This window comes from Arachis duranensis, chromosome 2, assembly GCF_000817695.3.
Source record: "Arachis duranensis cultivar V14167 chromosome 2, aradu.V14167.gnm2.J7QH, whole genome shotgun sequence".
Taxonomy (NCBI): Eukaryota; Viridiplantae; Streptophyta; class Magnoliopsida; order Fabales; family Fabaceae; genus Arachis; species Arachis duranensis.
Genome location: NC_029773.3, coordinates 737,691 through 761,467, shown reverse-complemented (window position 1 = coordinate 761,467; position 23,777 = coordinate 737,691). Strand labels below are relative to the sequence as shown.

Here is a 23,777-nt window from a genome sequence, read left to right as displayed (position 1 = left end):
GTATGTCAATTTGTCGTTTTCTAGTTGTTTGCCATAGGGTCTGTGGGAAAGAACACATCTTCTTGGGCCACGTGAAGAATCACGTCTAGTAACTTGAGTCAGAACTCGATAAACAACTACATTTACTTCCATCGCTTCCTCAGTCAGCCGAATGCCGTGTAGCCCACTTCTACGGGTGTGACGTTTCAGTTGGCGCGTTGGATGTGAAACTTTCTATATAAACCCCCACAAGTGACACCAAATCTGTTCATAAGGGACATATGATGATTTCTTTTTTTTTTTTTTTTTTACTTTAAATTTTGAAGAGAACAATGTCTATAGGATCATGAGCTTATTTTGTTTTCTGAAGTACTGTCTTAATTGCTTTGAGTCATGAAAAACATAATGCCCAAAATTCTATTGGGCCAACAACAAAGAAATCAAGTGAGAGAACATAAGATAAGATAAGAAGACACTACATTCAACTCAAAACCTTAAGATATCAAATTAATGAGTCTCTCATCTTATAAACTCTCACTCTTCATTGCTTTCTTTAATGTGGGACTAACTTCAACACTCCTCACACTTGCAACACTAACAAATTCGAGTATTAATGACAACGAAAGTTATTCATTTTTGTGTTATATATTTCCAAAGGGATTATCAAAGCTGATGTACCTACCTTTGATTAGAAGTTAATTAATTTAACTGCTGCATGCTTGGTAAGATGTAGATTATCATAGCTTTAACATATAATAACACTACTTTAGCTAGGTTCAATGATCTTAATCATCATGGATTTGAATTGTAAATTTAGCCCAAAAAAAAAATACAATTCAAAATTGATATAACCCTTGCATTAGAGAGAGAAGCATTTGTTTACATTGTTGGTTCAAAGTTCAAACATGACTGCTATTGATAACCAAACAACCAGATATAGTTCCCATCTTTCAAGCAAAAAATTGAATTGAATAATCCAAGCAAGTCCACATGTAGTGTAGATATGAAAGCTGAAATCAGAAAACACTGCTTGACTGCTTCTGCATCCCAACACATTAATCCAGTTTACATCTCCACATATATACATGTATATGAAATCCCAAACATCTGTGAACTTTTACCTGCAAAAATTGTCAAAAAAAAAAAAAACAGAAATAAAATGGTTAAATTGTTTTGAGGGTTCACTTTCCATTTTAGGCAAGACCATAAGCTTCTTTTTTTTTTGACTAGAAACTAAGAAAGAAAAGACCATAAACTTTATTTTCATTTAGCCTATCACTCAAAGTCCCAGATTGCATCATGTTGTGTTATATTGTAAAAATAAAATTAAATAAATAAGTATAAGAAGATTAAAGAAAAGAAGAAAAGGAAACAAGGAAAACCATATTAAAGGATTTCAACTTACCTTCCTGCTAAACTTATTAATGATCAAAGGTAATGGCATTGAAACAAAAAGTCTATTTTACAGATTCAAAAAACAGTTAAAGATCAAATTTGAGTTGCTATATGGCCTATATAGCAATACCATTCAGCATAAACATGAAAATAGTGGCAAAGGCAGAAACATAATTTCGTCATTAAGCGCATATAACAATTCCTTCTCAGATCAAGCTTCATAACTTTTTCTTTCATCCAACAGAACAGGAAAAGTAAATTCAAGAATGGAATTGAGTAAAGTTACCAACTTGAAACTAAAACAGCAGTGCAGTTAGATAGAAAAGAAAGTTATCACAATCATGATTTGATTGACATAATATTACAAGTTAGAAGAAAAATTTTTCAATACAGACATTTCAGAACAGAATACTTGAAGCCATCCTCTTTTAAGTCCCAAACGATCCAATATTCTATGACAAGATTTTTTTCTTGAATAATTTTACATGTAAGAATAATATATTTATTCTGATCCTATGCAGCTTAATATATGTAGTTGTTACAAACTGCACATATCATGATTTATTCATGGTATGCCTATTTTTCATTTTTTTTTTAAAAAAAAGAGAAAAAGAAGAAGAATAAAGAAACTCACCAATAAATAAAGTTGATAGAAACAAGATTGTTTAATTATTTTGAAAGCAGAAAGCATACACATCAAATAGTGGCAAAAAAAAAAGAAACACAATTGTCATTAAGTGCATTAACTAATTCCTTCTCAAATCAAGCTTTCATAACTTTTTTTCTTTTTTCCAAAACAGAACAGGAAAAGTAAATTCTAGAATGGAATGGAGTGGAGTAAATTTACCAACCTGGAGCTAAAATATTATATAAGATTATATACGATGAAATCTCTGCCATTTGGACACTTTTACCTCATTACAAGCTACCTGCAGAATATGGTAAAAAAAAGGGAAAAAAAGTGAATTTGATTCATTGATATATGTAAAGAAATTCTTAAATGTTAGATACACAAGAAAAGACATTTTATGTGTGCTAGTCCAAGTCTTCATGTCAGCATTTTTCGTTTGTCATTGACTGAAAAATAAGATTAGGGACTGAGCCGGAAATAAAAATGGGGAGTTTTTTTGTGTATTTCAAAAATTGTGGGACTAAAGTGTTCGATTTTAAAAACCTCAAGGACTGACTTAGGTAATTAGTCAATTTTAAATTAGACTTTGCGAATTTAAAATGAACATAGCCACAAAATATATTCTTCATTTCATTGTGCAAAAATGTATTCAAAGTCGAAAACCTTGATAAGCATAAACTGCATTCCTTTTGGTGTGATATTTAGTACACAAGTTGAATAATTTGATTGATTTCTCACCTTATTTTTACATTAGTATAAACTTAAAAAAAAATAAATGGAAATTGGAAGACGATGAAATAATATTAAATAAAAATTTCAAAGGGACATGATCACATGATATACTTTTCCTAGACTAAGAGAAATAGAGAATCCATAAAGTTGACTAGAAAACTTTCAATTTTTTTTTGGGTTGATTATATATGAATAGAAGAGTGCACTAAGGCTAAAAATGTAGCCAATGACATAAATAAGATATATAGTTATCCAATGTCTAAACAATTTAAATCATATAATAAGAAAAAAAACGTTTTAAACAAATATAATAGTTACATTATACTTAAGAGTTAGAGAAATAACCAACATATGTGAGTCTCATTTTTTATTAATCATTTTATGTCATAGCATTTTACAATTTTGCAGGGATGCCACAAACTCTAAGTAAAAGAATAATGGATTTTTTTATTAGACATAAAAAAACAAAAAACATAGGTTTATATTTTCACAAATGAAAAAACATGTATTATTAACAATGGAAGTTACTTTATTTTTTTGTCATGTATATGTTTTTCAAGGGATTATTGAAGCTGTTGCACCTACCTTTGATTAGAAGTTAATTAAATTAACTGTTTCATGCTTGGTAAGATGTAGATTATCATAACTTTTAATATATAAGTAACACTACTGCAGCTAGGTTCAATAATGATGTTAATCATCATCATGCCTTTGAATTATAAATTTAACCAAAAAAAAAAAAAAGAAAGAAAAAGCCTACAATTCAAGTTTGATACAACCCCTTGCATTAGATATTGAAACTCATTTGTTTAGCATATTGGTTAAGTTCAAACATGACTGCTATTGATAACCAAACAACCATCTATGGTTCCTATCTTTGAAGCAAAGCATTGAATTCAATAATACAAGCAACTCCACATGTAGTGTGGATATGAATCATATGATACACATCAGTCATTAATTTAAACTAGTGTAGATACCAATTAAAATGAAAGCTGAAATCAGAAAACACTACTGCTTCCCAACACATTAATCCAGTTTACATCTCCATATATATATATATATATATATATAGATATACATGTGCAATGAAATCTCTAACATTTGTGAACTTTTTACCTGCAAAAGATGGCAAAAACATGTCACAGCCTAAGATGAGCTATGATTGGCGCTCAGGAAAATAGTCCCCCAACAAGCCTAACAGATTCGAATATAAGATAAATAAGGTTACAAATATTTTTAATAAATTTACAGTTTCAAGAATGAATAATTACATTTTTAACAAAAATAAAATATAGATGGATCCTTCCAGTTCCTGTGACATATAGAGCACATGACGTCTAAGAACTCAACAAAGAATAGATATCCCTTGCTGATCATTAATCTTGAATAGAAAGGCTTATGTAATCAAATATTTATTTCTGAAAAATTATTTTTAAAAAACAGTAAATTTGATTTATCGATTATGTAAAGAAATTCTCAAATGTTGGAATATATATATTCCCTGTCTTTGAATTTATAAGAATGATTTTTTTTTTAGAATAACAGAGGATATTTCTACAACTACAAAGTGAGAGGTTTCCCAATGAATGAAAAAAAAAGAATGCAAATTTATCAGTTCAACTAGTTAATAATGTCTAAAGAAAGAAGGAGGTCTTTTCTTTCTTTTTAGGAAAAGGAAATTGATGCATGTATAATTGAATTGTGGTGGCATGAGAACTGTGAAGTTAAATAATTACCTGCTCAGAAATCTCTATTTAGGAAATATGTTTGAAATTGACTTGAATGGTGGGGATGTGGGAAATTTTGGGCCAGATTAGTTGATGCTTCTTCTTGCAGTGTTTTTCCAGCAAAGCACAAGAATAAACTTCAAGCCGCAAGAGAGAGGGAGGCAGCTTTTCTCCTTCCATATTCTCCAGCTTCTTGCAGAACTTAATATGCAATTCTTGAAGGGAGGTGAGGCGGAGAAGCTCGTTGCACTCCAATGTCTCCAGATTCTTGAACCCCCATATAGTCAGATTGGTAAGGGAGGGAAGGTGAGGCAGCGAACCCACCTCTGGGTATGACTTTATGTTCTTACACAAAAAACCATCAATAGTAAGATGAGTGAGGGCGTGGAAGTTGGGCATCCATGATAGATCCCTCATTTGTTGCTCGCAAATTCCCACTTCAAGTTCTTTCAAGTTAGGCGGCAAATCACCCTCTGCCAACCTGCACATGTCTGAGCAACCATATATCACGAGAGACTGTAGACTCGGGAGTAGACTCTTCATGTCACGTGGTAATGCCTCCAATTTTAAGCAGAAGCTGACATGAAGATGAGTCAAGTTGGGTGCAGCCAGTCCTTCTCCTGCAAATGACACTAATTTGTGGCACTCAATGATGGTGAGACTTTGAAGAGCAGCGTGTGGTGCCTCTAACATTGACACTGATTCCAGATTCCTACACTTATATATCTCCAGATTCTTGAGATTGGGAAAGACATCTAAAGAAAACGAGGTCAGTGAATCGCAGCTGAAACATATTTGTAGCTCTACCAAATCATAATTGTGCTGCTGTTGCTTGGGGAATTCAAATTTTGGGCAACACCAGATTTCCAGCCTTCGCAGAGATTTGGGTAAACAATTGCCCGGAAAGGATACAATAGACGGACACCCAACAATACGTAGTTCTTGGAGGCAACTTAGATGGTTGATGGTGGTTGCATTAAATGATTGAGATGGCCTTATTGATAAAGCATCCCCACCACCTACCATCTCATCACACTAAAATTATGAATGAACGACAGTAAATAGAATCGTAACAAAAAGAATACGATTCCAAAAACAGTTAAAGAATCAGATTTAAGTTACTACTACCTGGCAATACAAATTAGTTATAAGTGAGTACAAGTACAAATTGAGAGATTTTCCAATGAATGAAATAAAAAAGAATGCAAATTTAGTTGTTGGCGAATCAGAATATGAGTCTAACTAGTTAATAATGTATAAAGAAAGAGAGAACTATTTTCTTTGGAGGAAAAGGAAATTTATACATGTATAATTGAGTTGTGGTGGCATGAGAACCGTGAAGTTAGATGATTACCTGTTCAGAAATCTTTATTCAGAAAATTTGTTCTCCATCGACTTGAATGGTGGGGATTTGGGAAATTTTGGGCCAGATTAGTTGATGCTTGTTCTTGCAGTGTTCTCCCAGCAAATCACAGTCTTCAATTATCAGTAGCAAGAGAGAGGGAGGCAGCTTTTCTCCTTTCATATTCTCCAGCTTGTTGCAGAATGAAATGTGCAATTGTTGAAGGGAGGTGAGGCGGAGAAGCTCGTTGCACTCCAATGTCTCCAGATCATAGAAGCAGCATATCTTGAGAGTGGTAAGGGAGGGAAGGTGAGGCAGCGAACCCACCTCTGGGTATGACTTCACGTTATGACAATAAAAACCAATAATACTTAGATGAGTGAGGGCGTGCAAGTTGGCCATCCACGATAGATCCCTCATTTGTTGCTCACAAATTCTCACTTCAAGTGATTTCAAGTTATGCGGCAAATCACTCTCTGCCAACCTGCTCATGTTTCTACAACATATCTCTGAGAGACTGTAAACTTGGGAATAGACTATTCATGTCACGTGGTAATGCGTCCAACTTCTCACAATCTGCGACTATAAGATGAGTCAAGTTGGGTGCAGCCAGTCCTTCTCCTGCAAATGACACTAATTCAGGGCAGTTATAGATGGTGACACGTTGAAGAGCAGCGTGTGATGCCTCTGACATTGACACTGATTCCAGATTCCTACAATCATATATCTGGAGATTCTTGAGATTGGGAAAGACATCCAACGACAAGGAGGTCAGTGAATCACAGCTCTCATCTATTTCTAGCTCTACCAAATCATAGTTTCGCTGCTGTTGCTCGGGGAATTCAAATTTTGGGCAACGCCGGATTTTCAGCTTTTGCAGAGATTTGGGTAAACAATTGATCCTTGCATTAAATGATTGAGATGGCCTTATTGATAAAGCATCCCCACCACCTACCATCTCATCACACCTTCCTTCTTCATCTTCCCGCAAACAACAATCCCTTCTCCACAATATGCCCTTTAACATTGGACAACGTTCTATTTGAAGTATCTTAAGCTGAGGAAAAGCTTCTGGGTCAGGTACGTGCCACTCCTCCCAGCATGGCATCTTATGAAACACCAATTCCTCGAGTGAAGGAAACGATGCAATAGGCGAGGAATGATGATCGCTGTCATTCTTGTAAAACTCATCACCAATACGCTTGATCTGATGAAAACCTTCAATGCGCAGGGACTTTAGAGATGGCAGTTGTCCAAGTGAAGGCAGCATGCAGCAATTCTTGCAATTCAATAGAGATACACTTGTCATATTGTTGTAGGAATAGTGCCCCACCCAATCTGGAAATCTTTCGCCCTTGTATCCCTCCATTCTCAACTCTTTCAAGCCAGTGTGCGGTTGCAAGCCGCCAAGTATATCTCTCTCAGTCCCTGTGTTTGAAACCATCTCATGATCCCAAGACCATTCCAACGATAACTTGTCAATGTGGTTCTTGTCCTCCATCTTAGCACTCCTTGCTTGTCTCGCATCAACAACATTCTCCAACTTCTTAATCTCAAATGATCCTTCAAGATTTGAGAGCCCTCCTAATTCCTCCATTCCATTGTCTTTGTGCTTGCCCACCACAAAGTAATCTAAAATATGCATGTGTTTCAATTTACTTATTCCTCTAGGCATTTCTTTCAAACAAGTTCCGCTAAGGACAAGATGCCGTAATTTCATAAGTTTAAGCATGCCATCGGGCAACATGGTCAGTTTAGAACATTCATACAATATTAATGTTTGTAGATTATACAAGTTGCATAGTGACTCTGGTAATGTCTTAACATTGTTCCTAGAGAGATTCAAATAACGTAGATGAATCAATTTACCTATTGAATCAGGTAATACATCAAGTTGACGAAAGGATAAAACTCTCAAGTATTTCAACTTTGATGTTCTGCTTTTCAGGCTTAACAATTCATCGATATACAAAGATGTCCTCAAAGATTCTGATTTCACAACGGACAAGACTTTTGAGATTGGATGATCTAACCTTCCATATGGCAAACATGACAAATGACGAGTGAGAACCTTCTTCTCTTCTTGTTCACGAAGCTCTTCTATTCTAGAATAGAAGTCTCCAGCAAGGAATATTGCCAAGTCATGCAAGGGATCATGCATCTTATGGCAACCCCATTCTTGTTTAAAAAATAACCTTGACGCTAATTCTTCAAAACACTCAGAACCAACCTCTTCTAAACTCTCTCCTCTCTTTGGTAGCCTTAAAAGATCTTCAGCCATCCACAGCAAAACTAGTTCATTTTTCTCAAACTCATGATCTTTGGGAAACAATGAACAATAAACGAAACAACGCTTCAAGTAAGGAGGTAGCTGGAAGTAGCTTATTAACAGTGCTGGAATAATTTTACTATCTTTCAAGGAAAATTCCCAGATGTCACTCCTTAAAACAGCATTCCATTCTTTAGCATCATCCTTTCCTCGCAACAAGCGCCCAAGTGTTTCAACAGCTAATGGCAAGCCCTTACACTTGTTGACAATCTGTCTACCGATAGCCTCTAGCATTGGGTTCCCATTTGACTCCGGAAAACATGCATTGGCTGCAAACAATAACCAGCAAGAATCTTGCGACAACTCATTAAGAAAGTAGGAGGAACATGTCTGAACAACTGAAGCAACCTCTTTAATGCGAGTTGTAATAAGAATTGCACTACCGACCTCTTTCATACGAGTTGTAAGAAGAATTGAACTACCCTTAGCCCCACAGTGAAAAGGAGCTATAAATTGCTTCCACTTATGGGCATCTTCGCTCCAGACATCGTCTAGAACAATAAAGAACTTCTTTCCCGACAAGATTTTCTGCAATTCATTTTGAAGCAAATTTAAACTCCCAAGGCTACAAGTAGTTTTTGTAATTTCCTCAATGGTTTTCTTTGTAATATCAGCAACATCAAATGTTTCAGAGATGCAGACCCATGCTTTCAGATCAAATCCTTCCACGACACTGTACGCCCATTTGGCTAAGGTTGTTTTACCAACCCCACCCATGCCAACAATTGGAATCACAGATAACTGAGATTCACTGTTGTCATTTATTATTTTGATTAAAGCTTGTTGATCATCCTCCCTGCCATATATGTTCCCTTCCATCAGACATGTGGTTTCTCGCCATGATGATGATGATGATGACAAGTTATTATCCTTGGTACTCTTTTGAAGGCCAAGGTCATCTTTCTGCTTTACAAGAAATTCTATTCTTGCAACCACCTCTTCCATGTTATCTACCATCTTCCTATGTCGGTTACGGAAGAAACTAAGTTTGGAAGAACGTACCTCCTTTTGAGTGGCGGCTTTGGTGAGTACAGCGTCCAGAAAGTCATCAGCATCATAAACAGCATCTCTCAATTTGTTGAGCCACACCCTCACACGTTCGTCGCCCAGTTGCTTGTACTCAGCATCATCAAGCACAGCTTCAGCAGCTTTCAGAGAAATTTCCAGCTTCTCAACCAAGCCAGAGCCAAGCTTCTTGTCCAAGACCAAGTTGACCGTATCCGTTGTGAGGAACCTGTCAAAGACAACGTTAATGAAGCCAGAAAGGAAAGCTCCACCAACAAGTGCACCAGCCATGATATTATCTCAAACAAGTGATCAGAATTCAGGTATGAAGGAGAGTGAAAATGAAGATTTTGCAGGGTTTGTAACTGAACTGTGTGTAGGTCTATCAAAGCTTATTGTGAAGAAGCAGTTCTCACTAATTTGATGGCAAAAAGACAAAGACTGTTGACTCCATAAAAAGTTGGTCTCCTTGCAATTTTTGCCTTTAATTCTTACTGGTTGTGGGTCATGGTAAAATAATGATGCAGATGCAGTGCAATAATTCAGCTGAAGGACATTGATTCAATTTCATTCACTGTATTCCCTTTTAGATTGTGTGGTGCTCCTTACTTGTTAGCTGAAAGACATTGACCTCCAGTGGTCCCAACATCTCTGTCCATGGAAAAATTTATGAAGAGTTATTAGAATTGCCTAGCATCTAGCTGGATCACACTTACTCTGTCCTTGATTCTAATTTATTTGGTTGATGCAACATTATTGCATCTTGTTGGAAGTTTCAATTAATGTGACCAGGCTCAATAGTATTACTATACTAATTTATTACTTTACTAAATTACTAATCTCTCTCAAATGCATCAATCGCATTAGTTATGATAATAGCATGTTAGTTACTACTCTCTCTTTTTTTTTTTTTTCTCTTTTTGCTTTTAATTTGTTTCTACTGAAATAAATAAAATCCTGTTTGAGAGATACTTCTAAATAAATTACACTAATACTTTGAAGTCCATTGATAAAATATCAGTTCATGGTATTATTGGTCTAACTTATTGGAAAAAGAAGACCTGCATCTACAATTCAAATTTGATATAACGCTTGTATTAGATAGTGAAGCATTTGTTTAGCATGTTGGTTCAAAGTTCAAACATGACTGCCATTGATAACCAAACAACCACCCATGGGTCCCAACATTGAAGCAAAGCATTGAATAATCCAAGCAACTGAAGCAAGTCCACAGTAGTGTAGGTATCATACATATCCACCATTAATTTAAAGTAGTACAGATAGTCAGATACCAATTAGCAAGAAGCTGAAATCACAAAACAGAAAAAACACTACTTCTGGTTCCCAACTCATTAATCCAGTTTACATCTTCATATATACACAGTACAAGGAATTGTCAACCATCTATGAACTTCTTCCACCTAAGTAAAAACAGCCTGCAAAAGATGGAAAAAATAGAAACAAGATTGTTAAATTAGTTTGTAGCTTCACTTTCCATTTTAGATAAGACAGTAAGCTTTATTTTCTGTTAGCCTATCACTCAAAGAAGATTAAACAAGAGAAGAAAAGAAAACAAGGAAAACCATATTAAGTGTCCCCAATGTTTGGCCAAAGTTTTAATTTTACCCCGAAAGTTTTTAAAGAATTTCAATTTATCCTTTTGCTAAAATTATTAACGATCAACGGTAAATAGCATTGCAACAAAAGTATATTTTACCGATTCGAAAAACAGTTAAAGAATCAAATTTATGTTGTTATATGGGCTATATAGCAATATCATTTAGTTCAGCATAAATACCATTTAGTTCAGCATAAACACCAGATAGTGACAAAGGCAGAAAGACTATTTTGAGTGTGTTTGGATTTACGTTGGAGAAGAGAAAAGCTCGTTTGAGCTCCTTGAACGCTTCATCTTCATGTTTGGCAATGATTTTATTATGTAAACGTAGAAGTGATTTTTGTCTTCAACCCACGTTTACCAAAAGCTAAAAATTCTAGCTTTTCCGTTCAGCTTTTCACGTTGGATTAAACTTTATGTTCTATGTACCAATTATACCCTTTATTATTCATATATTTATTATTTTCTTTTTTATAATATATCTTTTTAATACTTTCTTATGCATATTATTTTTTATAAAACTTCTGTTTTTTTATATGAGTTCTTTTACTGTTATTGTTATTTCTTTTTTGTATAGAATATTTTTTTATTTTGTATTATGATTCTATTAATTCTATTAGAGTACTAAAGAATACTGATAATACTAAAAAAATATTAAAATTTATTTAAATATTTAAAATAAAATTATAAGATAACATAAAATAATTATTTAAACTCATGTCCTTTTTTGTAATTTTCTATCTAAAAGTGATTTTGAATAATGTAATCCAAACAATATTTAGTTTACTATAATCCATTTTGAATAAAAATTACCAAACATAAACCACGTTAATACTAATTCACTTTTGATCAAAATCACTTTTACAAAATCAATTTTATACAAACCTCCGTTTGCAAACGGTAATCCAAACACACACTTTGTCATTAAGTGCGTATAACTAATTCCTCCTCAAATCAATCTTTCTTAACTTTCTTCTTTTTCCCAACAGAACATTAAAAGTAAATTCTAGAATGGAATGAAGTGGAGTAAATTTACCAACCCGAAGCTAAAATATTGTATAAGATTCTATATGATGAAATCTCTTCCATTTGGGCACTTTTACCTCATCGAAAGGCTACCTGCAGATGATAAAATTAAAACAGTAAATTTGATTCATCGATATATGTAAAGACATTCGGCAAATGTTAGATACAGAAGAGAAGATATTCCCTGTCTTTCAATTTATAGCAATGACATTTTCTAAGAATAATAGAGGATGTTTCTTTTTTAAGTACAACTACAAGCTGAGAGGTTCCAGATAGAATGAAAGAAAAGAATGCAGATTTTCTTGTTGGCGAATCAGATTATCAAAACAACTAGTAAATATTGTCTAAAGAAAGAAAGAACAACTTTTTTTAAAGGAAAAAGAAATTTTATGCATGTGTGAATTTAATTGTTGTATCATGAGAAACACAAAGACTAGAGAATTACCTAGCCGAAAATCTGCATTTGGGAAAATGTTTTTCCAATTGCTTTGGACTTGAATGGTGGGGATGTGAGAAATTTTGGGCCAAATTTGTTGATGCTTCTTCTTGCAGTGTCTTTCCAGCAACCAGTCCTTCTCCTGGAAATGACACAAATTTGTGGCATTCATAGATGGTGAGACTTTGAAGAGCAGTGTGTGGTGGTTCTAACATTGAAACTGATTCCACATTCTTACAGTGACTTATCTTGAGAGTCTTGAGATTGGGAAAGGCATCCAACGACAACGAGGCCAGTGAATCGCAGCTGTTAAACATATCTAGCTCTACCAAATCGTATTTCTGTTGTTGTTGGAGTAATTCCATTTTTCTACAATCAATGATTGAGAGTTTTTGCAAAGATTTGGGTAAATAATTGGCCAGCAAGGATACAGCAGATGAACACCTTGAGATTAGTATTTCTTGGAAGCAACTTAGATGGTTGATGATCCCTGCCTCAAGTGCAGACTCCACTGCAGATTCACATGTGGTAATTGATAAAGTATCCCCATAAAGAAACATCTCTTGAGGCCTTCCCTGATGTTCTTCCCGTATTTTCAGTTTGCGAACTTAGAAAACACCCGACAAAGAAAATATGATTCTCAAGAATACCCAATGAAGCATTTCTCCCTTTGGACAATTTTTTATTACAAGCCTCTTAAGCTGAGGAAAAGCTTCCTGGTCAGGTAAGTGCCATTCCTCCCAACATGCCATATTATGAAATTGCAAGTCTCCATAGAGGGAAAAGGAGCAATATGCAAAGAATGATCATCTCCATTCTTGTAAAACTCATCACCAATACGCTTGAGCTGATCAAAACCTTCAATCCAAAGAGACTTAAGACATGGCAGCTGTCCAAGTGAAGGCATCGTGCAGCAATTCTTGCAAGACTCCAGAGATACCCGTGTCATATTGTTGTAAGAACAGTCCCCCAACCAATCTGGAAATATTGTGCCCTTGTATCCCTTGATTTCCAACACTTTCAAGCCATTGTGAGGTTGCAAGCTGCCGAGTATATCTCTTTCAGTTTGTGTGTTTGAAACCATATCATAACCTGAAGACCATTCCAAGCATAATTCATCTATGTGTATCTTGTCCATCATCCTTGCACTCTTCACTTCTTTGGCATCAACAACATTCTCCAACTTCTTAATCTCAAATATTCCATGAAGATTTGAGAGCCCGCCTAATACCTGGATTCCATTATCTTCATGCTTGCCCACAACAAAGTAATCTAAAATAGGCATGCCTTTCAATTTGCTTATTCCTCAAGGCATTTCTTCCAAAGAAGTCATCCTAAGATCAAGGTGCCGTAAATTGACAAGATTATGCATGCTACTAGGCAACAAAGTCAGCCTAGTACATCCCGCAATATTAACGTTTGTAGATTATGCAAGTTACATAATGACTCTGGCAATGTGTTAATGTCTGTCCAAGAGAGATTCAAATAGCGCAGATGAACCAATTCACCGATTGAATCAGGTAATACATCAAGTTTTCTGAACGAGTCAAATGACAAAACTCTCAGATATTTGAGCTTCGATATTAAGATACAGGCAGTTACACTATCAACATCTCCAGATATATACATGTACAATGAAAGCCCGAACATCTAAAATTATTAATGATCAAAGGTAAATGGCATTGTAACAAAAAGTCCATTTTACAGATTAAAAAAACAGTTAAAGAATCAAATTTGAGTTGCTATATGATCTATATAGCAATACCATTCAGCATAAACATGAAACAATGGCAAAGGAGAAATACAATTCTGTCATTAAGCGCATATAACTAATTCTTTCTCTGATCAAACTTTATTACTAATTCTTTTACCCAACAGAACAGGAAAAGTAAATTCGAGAATGAATTGAGTAAAGTTACCAACTTGAAACTATAACAGCAGTGCAGTTAGATAGAAAATAAAGTGATCACAATCATGATTTGATTGACATAATATTACAAGTTAGAAGAAAAGTTTTCAATAGACATTTCAGAACAGAATACTTGCAGCCATCCTCTTTAAGTCCCAAACGATCCAATATTTTATGACAAGATTTTTTTCTTGAATAATTTTACATGTAAGAATAATATATTTATTCTGATCCTATGCAGCTTAATATATGTAGTTATTACAAACTGCACATATCATTATTTATTCATGGTATGGCTATTTTTCATTTTTTTTAAAAAAAAAGAGAAGAAGAAGAAGAATAAAGAAACTCACCAATAAATAAAGTTGATAGAAAAGATTGTTAAATTATTTTGAAAGCTTCACTTTCCACTTTAGGTAAGAGAATAAGCTTTACTTTCTTTTACCCCTTGGGTTATGAATAATCAATGGTAAAAGAAATTGTAACAAAGTCAAAAAATACACTTTAAAGATTCGAGAAACAGTTAAGGAAGCAAATTTAAGTTGCTATATACTAAAACCATTTACTTCAGCTTTGATGGTAATCCGTGGCTAAGAGAAGGGGGTTGAATCTTAACCCTTTTTTGTTGAATATTAATTTCTGAATTTTCAATGAACTTTTGGAGATATTTCTGTTTTTTTGTCTCATGTCGAGTTGAGAGGCACTTTTGTTTTGTCTCGTGCTGAGTTGAGAGATATTTTTGTTTTTAATCTCCTGATGAACAGAAACAGAGAAGAGAGTAGGGAAGAAGAATTAACACCAGATATATCCTGGTTCAGCTACTAGGTACAATGTAGCCTATATCCAGTCTCCATCACAACAATGATAGAATTTCACTATGTTTTCCAAAACATTACAAACACCAATTTCTCCCTAGAAACTACCCATTCCAATTTGGGACAAATCCAGATTCTACACCCAATCTGAACTTGACTAGGACTCAACCCTAACTTTCAACCACAAAGTGCTAACCTAACTTGTAAAAGAATCCCTACATGATCATGAAACACAACATACAGATGTACAAAAAAATTCTGAGACATATATGGCTTTTTCTCTAATTTTGATCTTTTTTGTCTCACTGCTTTTTCTTACAAACCTCACCATGTTTGCTTTTTTCATCATGAGACTCAAACAGACAAAACTAAGAAAAAGAAAACAAAATGAACATCTTTGAAGGAGAAGTACTCAGGAAGCTTGGGTAGCTACGAGAACTCTATGCTTTCACTTTCTCTCCTTGATCTCAACCCTTTTTACTGTTTACCCTTAATATAGAAGTGGAAGCTTCCAAGGTTGAAACCGGTTCAACTAAGCAACTTCTTCTCTAACCAAAAACAACTTCGATTCGGACATAGAGAAGAGAGAGGGAAAACAAAAAATCAACATGCATGTACCTTTCTCAACCCTTTTCATCAAACTCCTTCAATCTGAACCCTTAATCTTGTCTTTGGCTCCAAAAAAGGATTTGGATCCTTTATGATCTTGTCTTTGCAAATGAGATCTTCTTCTCTGACAGAGGCGGATCCTTTCTTTTCTTAGTATAAAAGATCTTAAAGCTCTTCTTCAAAATCTTGCCTTCAATGGCAAAAATCTTGCTTTTGTTTTCTTCAGATCTTCACCTCTGAAGAGAGATCTTCAGTAGCCCTTCTACTTGATAGCCTTTTTTTATAGACTTTTGATAACTTCTTCTTGCTTCTATCTTTTTCTCTGACAAATGATATGACCAAAAATAAAGAGAGAGAGGAGAGAGAAGAGACAAAGCTTTTAATGCACAATAAACTCAATTTAATTTTAGGTTTCGGTTACCTACGCATACAATCAATTGTATTAAAACTTAAATTTCATTAATCAAGGGAGTAGGTACCGAAGAGTGCATGCTCCAATTCCTTCTTTCTTCTTCCAATTCGGATCCATAATGATGTTGGACCAAGAGTGGTGTCTGCTTGGGCTTACCAGATTTTTGGGCCAGCTTATGGATTTTTTCTATTTCAACCATTTGTAATGAACAATTATTATTGGGCTAATACCCGAGCTTTCATCACTTGGGCCAAGAAACAATTTTATTTTACTTCATGCACACTAATACATATATTAAATAACCTATTAGAAGCAAATAACAATTTAATAATTTTTTAAATAACATCTATTTTTCTATTCTTAATATATAAAAGTAGGTACATAGGTTTACCCATATTACTTCTAAGTTATTTCTCTTTTTCTACTTACGCCATATCAGCACTATCGCTTACTTGGCAAAATTTTAGAATCTACCACTCAAATCTTCCCAAATCAATTTTTATTTTCAAATAAAAAAAAAACACAAAAAACAAAACCAACAACTTAATTTTTTCCAAAAAGCTCTGAAATCCAAAGAGTTTATTACCTTTCTCATACTTCTCGAAACCCTCTTCCTCTTGGCACCTCTTCCGTACCAAGATCCTATTTCCTCCATCCACTTCCGGTCCCATGAGCCATTGTTTTTTCCTCGAAACAAATTGTCCATCGCAATGTCTATCCCCGACAGAGCCGCATTGCATAAATTGCAGAAACCAGGGCAAACTCCATTCCTTCTGTTGCGGTTTTCCTGCTAGAGCTCGATTCTGGGTCTCAGACCAACGTCACCATTCGGCGCCGCCAATGTAGGAAATTCGTCCCAGGTATCTTCCTAAAGATTTTCAACTTTACCGTTTACTCTTCTCATTCTGTCGTTCAATATCATTTTCAATAGCTCTATTTATTTGTTATAAATAATAACATTTTAATTGTAAACTCATTGTAAGTAGCACAGGTTTATGTATTCCTCTTCTTTAAACAGTTCTGTCTAATAGTCACAACCAAAATTAATGTGCTTCCACAATTTACATTTATGTGTTCCTTTTTTCAAATTGTTATTCCACATGTGCAGTATTGCTTCCACAATTTACTTGGAATGAATTATCATTCTTTGACCATGTCTTATTCTCTTTGTTGTAGAAGGATTTGCAGTGGTAATAACAGACGGGAAGAGTTAATACCTAAAATTACTAGATTAAAGAGGCGGAGAGCAATCCTTTCAAAGAAAGGAAGACAAGAAGATGTGCCTCCAACATATGATTATGCAGCTTGGTTTGTTTAATATAATTTTTATTACACCTTTCTTATTTTATTGTAAATTGATTCATGAGGTGATTCTGAGGCTAATTTTTTTTATATTGATTAAATATATGTGTAATATATTGTTATTAGAAAACTAAGGTATTTTTTTTATATGGTGTTTTATTCAAATCGGACGGTCTGATTTGTTTGATGAAAAAAATAAATTACAAATTGGAGTGTCCGATTTGCTTGAAGAAAAAAATAAACTCCAAATCGAAAGGTCTGATTTGCATTTTTTATTTTTTTTATTTGTTAAAATAAAAATCGGACGGTCCAATTTTAACATTAAAAATTTTTTTATTTTCGAAATCACAAATCGGACTGTCCGATTTGTGATTGTTTGTTTAAAAAATAAAACAAGGCAAACAAATTGGTGCCTCCGATTTGGGTCATCCCATAGCCAAATAAAACACCTCTCTCCTCACACCATATTATCATACAAGTTTCTCTCTCCCACACAAAAAATCAAAAGCGTGATTCTGATGCCTATTTTGAAAATGTAGAAACACAATTATTTGAAACACTTAGATCTATCCAATTTAGACAAGTAAGAATGAGGAGAAAGCAATATCTTCGATCAAAGAGGAGTGCTAATTTAACTTTCACTTCTGATTAGTACAAAAAGAGTCTTATAACATATTTTGTTCTGTTGAGCAATCCTGTCAAAAAAAAAAGGAAGACAAGACTATATGTGCCTCTATCATATGATTATGCAGCTTAGTTTGTTTAACATAATTTTTATTGCACCTTCCTTATTTTATTATAAATTGATTCATAAGGTGATTTTGATGCCTATTTCAAAAATGTAGAAACACAATTATTTGAAACACTTAGATCTATCCAATTTAGATAAGCAAGGATGAGGAGAAAGCAATATCTTTGGTCAAAGAGGAGTGCTAATTTACCTTCCATTTCAGATTAGTACAAAAGATGAAAATCAATCAATCGCTATTTAGTAAAATATTTTTAAAAAATTAAAACAAAAAACTCTTATTTATTATTATTCAATTGAAACATCAAGTACTAATTAAATGCAAGAAACATACATTAAAAAGTGTCATAATAATAATAATTATAAAAAATTTCAGTTACAAATATTCAAATTCTACAACTTATACATATTAAGACTCTTACTACTCTTTATTTCTTAATTTTTCATATTAATTGTCAAAAATTTCTTAAATTTAATCTAACATTTTTATATGTTTTTCATTCTCGTTCATTTATTCTTTTAATTATTTACAAATAAAAAAACCGCAGAAAAAACAAAGAGTAGCCATTAATGCAAATCGAAAAATGAAAAAAAAAAAGGAAAATACAGTTTTGTATAACTCTAATAAAAATAACTTATGTCTTTTTTAAAAATAAATTCAAAATCTATTTATAATATGTTCTCTAAAATATTTTTAATATAATATTTATTAAAATATACTATATAATATAAATAATCTACTTTTTCGCACATTGCGCTAGTCTCATTCTAATTTTAATAATGTTTGTTCATTATTTTGAATATAAATTTTCTAAACTCAACAAGCTTACACATCAAATAGTGGCAAAAGCAGAAACACAATTGTCATTAAGTGGCATTAACTAATTCCTTCTCAAATCAAGCTTTCATAACTTTTTTTTCCTTTTTTCCAAAACAAAATAGGAAAAATAAATTCTAGAATGGAATGGAGTGGAGTAAACTTACCAACTTGGAGCTAAAATATTATATAAGATTTTATATGATGAAATTATTCTGTTATTTGGACACTTTTACCTCATTACAAGCTAAAATATTATTTTTTGTTTGCCATTGACAGAAAAATAATATTAGGGACTAATTTATCTGTCGAAATTAAAAATGGGGAGTTTTTGTATATTTCAAAAGCTATGGCATTAAAGTGTCTAATTTTTTTTTTGGTGATTAGACAAGAAAGAAAAGAAAATAAAGAAAACAAAGAAAACAAAAGGAAGAGGAAGACTCCCTAAAAGACTGATTTAAAAACCTCAAAACTGATTTAGGTAATTATTCAATTTTAAATTAGATTTTACGGATTTAAAAATGAACATAGCCACATATATTCTTCATTTCATTGTGCAAAAATGTATTCAAAGTCAAAAAGCTTGTTTTTAAAATGCAAGAATATGTAATTCTAGTAAGCATAAACTGCGTTCTTTTTACAAGTTGAATAATTTGATTGATTTCTCACCTTATTTTTACTTTAGTATAAACTTAAAAAAAAATATGGAAATTGGAAGACGATAAAATAATATTAAATAAAAAATTTCAAAGGGACATGATCACATGATATACTTTTCCTAGACTAAGAGAAATACAGAATCTATAAAGTTGACTAGAAAACTTTCAATTTTTTCTTTTGGTTTGATTATATGTGAATAGAAGAGTACACTAAGGCTAAAAATGTAGCCAATGACATACATAAGAGATATAGTTATTCAATGTCTAAACATTTTAAATCATATAATAAGAAAAAAAATCTTTTTAAACAATATAATAGTTATATTTTACTTACGAGTTAGAGAAATAACCAACATATGTGAGTCTCATTTTTTATTAATCATTTTATGTCATATGCAATTTACAATTTTGCACGGATGCGCACAAACTCTAAGCAAAAGAATAATGGATTTTTTTATTAGACAGTAAAAAAACAAAAAACATAGGTTTATATTTTCACAAATGAAAAAATATGTATTATTAACAATGAAAGTTTTTTTTTTTTGTCATGTATATGTTTCCAAGAGATTATGAAAGCTGTTGCACCTACCTTTGATTAGAAGTTAATTAAATTAACTGTTTCATGCTTGGTAAGATGTAGATTATCATAGCTTTAACATATAAGTAACACAACTAGGTTTATGATGTTAATTGTTGGTAATCATATTTAACTCTAAACCAGTTGTGGAAGTTTATAGCAGCAGCGGGAACTCATGAATCAATGATCTGATAATGGTGTTTAAGATAAACGCTAGCAAAATTTGGTAGTGTGTGATGAGAACTTTGTTTCCTTTCTTGGAAGAAAAAGACACCATATAATTTTCGAGTGTGTTATGTATACGCTAAGTGCATGTTTGGGTGTTATTATTTTGTTAAAAAAATATCTTTTTTTCAATGAAATTTTTTTTTTATTTTTTAACGTGTTTGGCAAATTTCTAATAGTAAAAGTAAAAGTACTAGTAAAATAAAAAAAATGTTTTTCATGTAATAAATAAAAAAAAGTATTTTTATATTGTTATACCTAAACATAATTGATAGATAAAAAGACCTTTTTACATGAGATATCCAAATATAAAATTACTTTACTTCTCTATAAGATCTTTTGAAAAAATATAACTCGAAAAAAAAATCTTTTTTTAAAAGCTCATCCAAATAAGCTCTAAAATCAGTTATTAAAATCAATTATTAATATAAAATATATATTTAAAATAAATTAAATTATAAATATATTCACAATGACTGATTGATTTTAATGAATGATTTTAATGTACTTCAATTTTTTGTATGTAGTTAATCTCATCCAATTCAAAGATAACGCATGCTTATATATTTATTGTTAGATTATCGATACAGAAAGTGGCAAAAATGTGTATTCACCAAGAAACGACACATACATAGTAGCTAGCAAGTTAGGTAGAGTGACAGGAGAAAAAGAAAAACAGAAAAGTACTTATCATCTTTAATTTATGGTAAAGTTAATATTTGAAAATTATTAGAGAATAATTTAGTTAAATTTTTAAATTATTTAAAAATTTTAATTATATATTTTATATAAAAAAAGTTGCAGATAAGTTTTTAATATATTTTATATAAAAAAAATTGCAGATAAGTTTTCCACAACTGCAGCTAGGTTCAATAATGATGTTAATCATCATCATGCCTTTGAATTATAAATAAATAAAAAAAAGAAAAAGAAAAAGAAAGAAAAAGTCTACAATTCAAGTTTGATACAACCCTTGCATTAGATACTGAAACTCATTTGTTTAGCATATTGGTTCAAAGTTCAAACATGACTGCTATTGATAACCAAACAACCATCTTATATGTTCCTATCTTTGAAGCAAAGCATTAAATTGAATAATCCAAGCAACTCCACATGTAGTGTGGATATGAATCCTATGATACACATCAGTCATTAATTTAAACTAGTGTACATACCAATTAAAATGAAAGCTGAAATCAGAAAACACTACTGCTTCACTTTACATCTCCATATATATACATGTGCAATGAAATCTCTAACATTTCTGAACTTTTTACCTGCAAAAGATATCAAAAACAGTAGGAAAAAAATTATTAAATTCTTTTGAAGCTTCACTTTCCATTTTGAGGCAAGACAATAAACTTTATTTTCTTTTAGCCTATCATTCTAAGTGGCAAACCATATCATGTTGTATTATATTGTAAAAAACTTTATAAGAAGATTAAAGAATAGAAGAAAAAGGAAATAAGGAAAATCATATTAAAAAATATCCTAATATTTGGTGAAAGATTTAATTTTATTTCGAATATTTTTAAAAGATTTTAATTGATCTTTCTGCTAAAATTATGAATTTACAATAAAAAATAACAAAAAGTACAATTTATATATTCCAAAAACAGTTAAAGAATCAAATTTAAGTTACTAGATGGCAGTACCAATTAGTTCAGCATATAGCCATAAATATCAAATAGTGGCAAAGACAGAAACACAATTTTACCATTAAGGGCATATATCTAATTCTTCTAAAATAATCAAGTTTTGATAACATTTTTCTTTTTCCTAACAGAAGAGGAAAAGTAAATTCTAGAATGGAATGAAGTAGAGCAAATTTACCAATTTGAAGCTAAAATATTTGTATAAGATTATATATGATGAAATCTCCGTCATTTGGGCACTTTTACTTGATAACAATGTACCTGCAGAAGATGGATGAAAACAGTAAATTTCATATATCGATGTATGTAAAGAAATTCTCAAATGTTAGATGCACAATATATATATTTCGTGTCTTTGAATTTATAAAAATGACCTTTTCTGAGAATAAGTGAATAAACCAGGATATTTTCTTTCGAGTACAAGTGTACAACTACAAAGTGAGAGGTTTCCCAATGAATGAAAAAAAAAAAAAAAGAATGCAAATTTATATCAGTCCAACTGGTTAATAATGTGTAAAGAAAGAGAGAGGTCTTCTCTGTTGAGGAAAAGGAAATTTATACATGTATAATTTAATTGTGGTAGCATGAGAACCGTGAAGTTAGATAATTACCTGCTCAGAAATCTCTATTCACGAAATTTGTTCTCCATTGACTTGAATGGTGGGGATGTGGGAAATTTTGGGCCAGATTAGTTGATGCTTGTTCTTGCAGTGTTCTCCCAGCAAATCACAATAATAAACTTGAAGTTGCAAGAGAGAGGGAGGCAGCTTTTCTCCTTCCATATTCTCCAGCTTTGAACAACAATAAATGTATAGTTGTTGAAGGGAGGTGAGGCGGAGAAGCTCGTTGCACTCCAATGTCTCCAGATTAGGAAAGTAGTATATCTCGAGAGTGGTAAGGGAGGGAAGGTGAGGCAGCGAACCCACCTCTGGGTATGACTTTATGTTGTTGCAGTAAGAACCTTCAATTCTTAGACGAGTGAGGGCGTGCAAGTTGGTCATCCATGATAGATCCCTCGTTTGTTGCTTGCCAATTCCCACAACAAGTGATTTCAAGTTAGGCGGCAAACCACCCTCTGGCAACCTGCAAATGTTTGGGCAACCATATATCTTGAGAGAGTGTAAACTTGGGAGTAGACTCTTCATGTCACGTGGTAATGCCTCCAACTTGTAGCAATATGTGATGCTGAGATAAGTCAAGTTGAGTGCAGCCAGTCCTTCTCCTCCAAATGACACTAATTTGTCGCATCCACTGATGGAGAGACTTCGGAGAGCAGCGTGTGATGCCTCTGACATTGACACTGATTCCAGATTCCTACACCTTCTTATCTCCAAACTCTTGACATTGGGAAAGACATCCAACGACAAGGAGGTCAGTGAATCACAGCTGTCTTCTATTTGTAGCTCTACCAAATCATAGTTGCGCTGCTGTTGCTCGGAGAATTCAAATTTTGGGCAACGCGAGAGTGTCAGCTTTTGCAGAGATTTGGGTAAACAATTGCCCGGAAAGGATACAATAGACGGACACCCTGAAATACGTAGTTCTTGGAGGCAACATAGATGGTTGATGGTGGTTGCATTAAATGATTGAGATGGCCTTATTGATAAAGCATCCCCACCACCTACCATCTCATCACACCTTCCTTCTTCATCTTCCCGCAAACAACAATCCCTTCTCCACAATATGCCGTTAAGCATATCTCCCTTTAACATTTCACAATCTCTTATTTCAAGTCTCCTAAGCCTAGGAAAAGCTTCTGGGTGAGGTACGTGCCACTCCTCCCAGCATGGCATCTTATCAAACACCAATTCCTCAAGTGAAGGAAA

The 23,777-nt window shown here is 33.0% G+C and overlaps 1 protein-coding gene across 1 annotated transcript in view; it reads right to left on the bottom strand.

Annotated features, from left to right (window-relative positions):
• Positions 1 to 4,481: 4,481 nt before the first annotated feature.
• Positions 4,482 to 23,777, bottom strand: part of LOC107472807 (putative disease resistance protein At3g14460) — a 45,619-nt gene continuing 26,323 nt past the window's right edge. Inside the window, exon 2 of the mRNA XM_052257064.1 lies at positions 4,482 to 4,948. Coding sequence (XP_052113024.1) covers positions 4,495 to 4,948 — 454 coding nt within the window. The 3' untranslated portion in view covers positions 4,482 to 4,494. The remainder of the gene's footprint in view (positions 4,949 to 23,777) is intronic.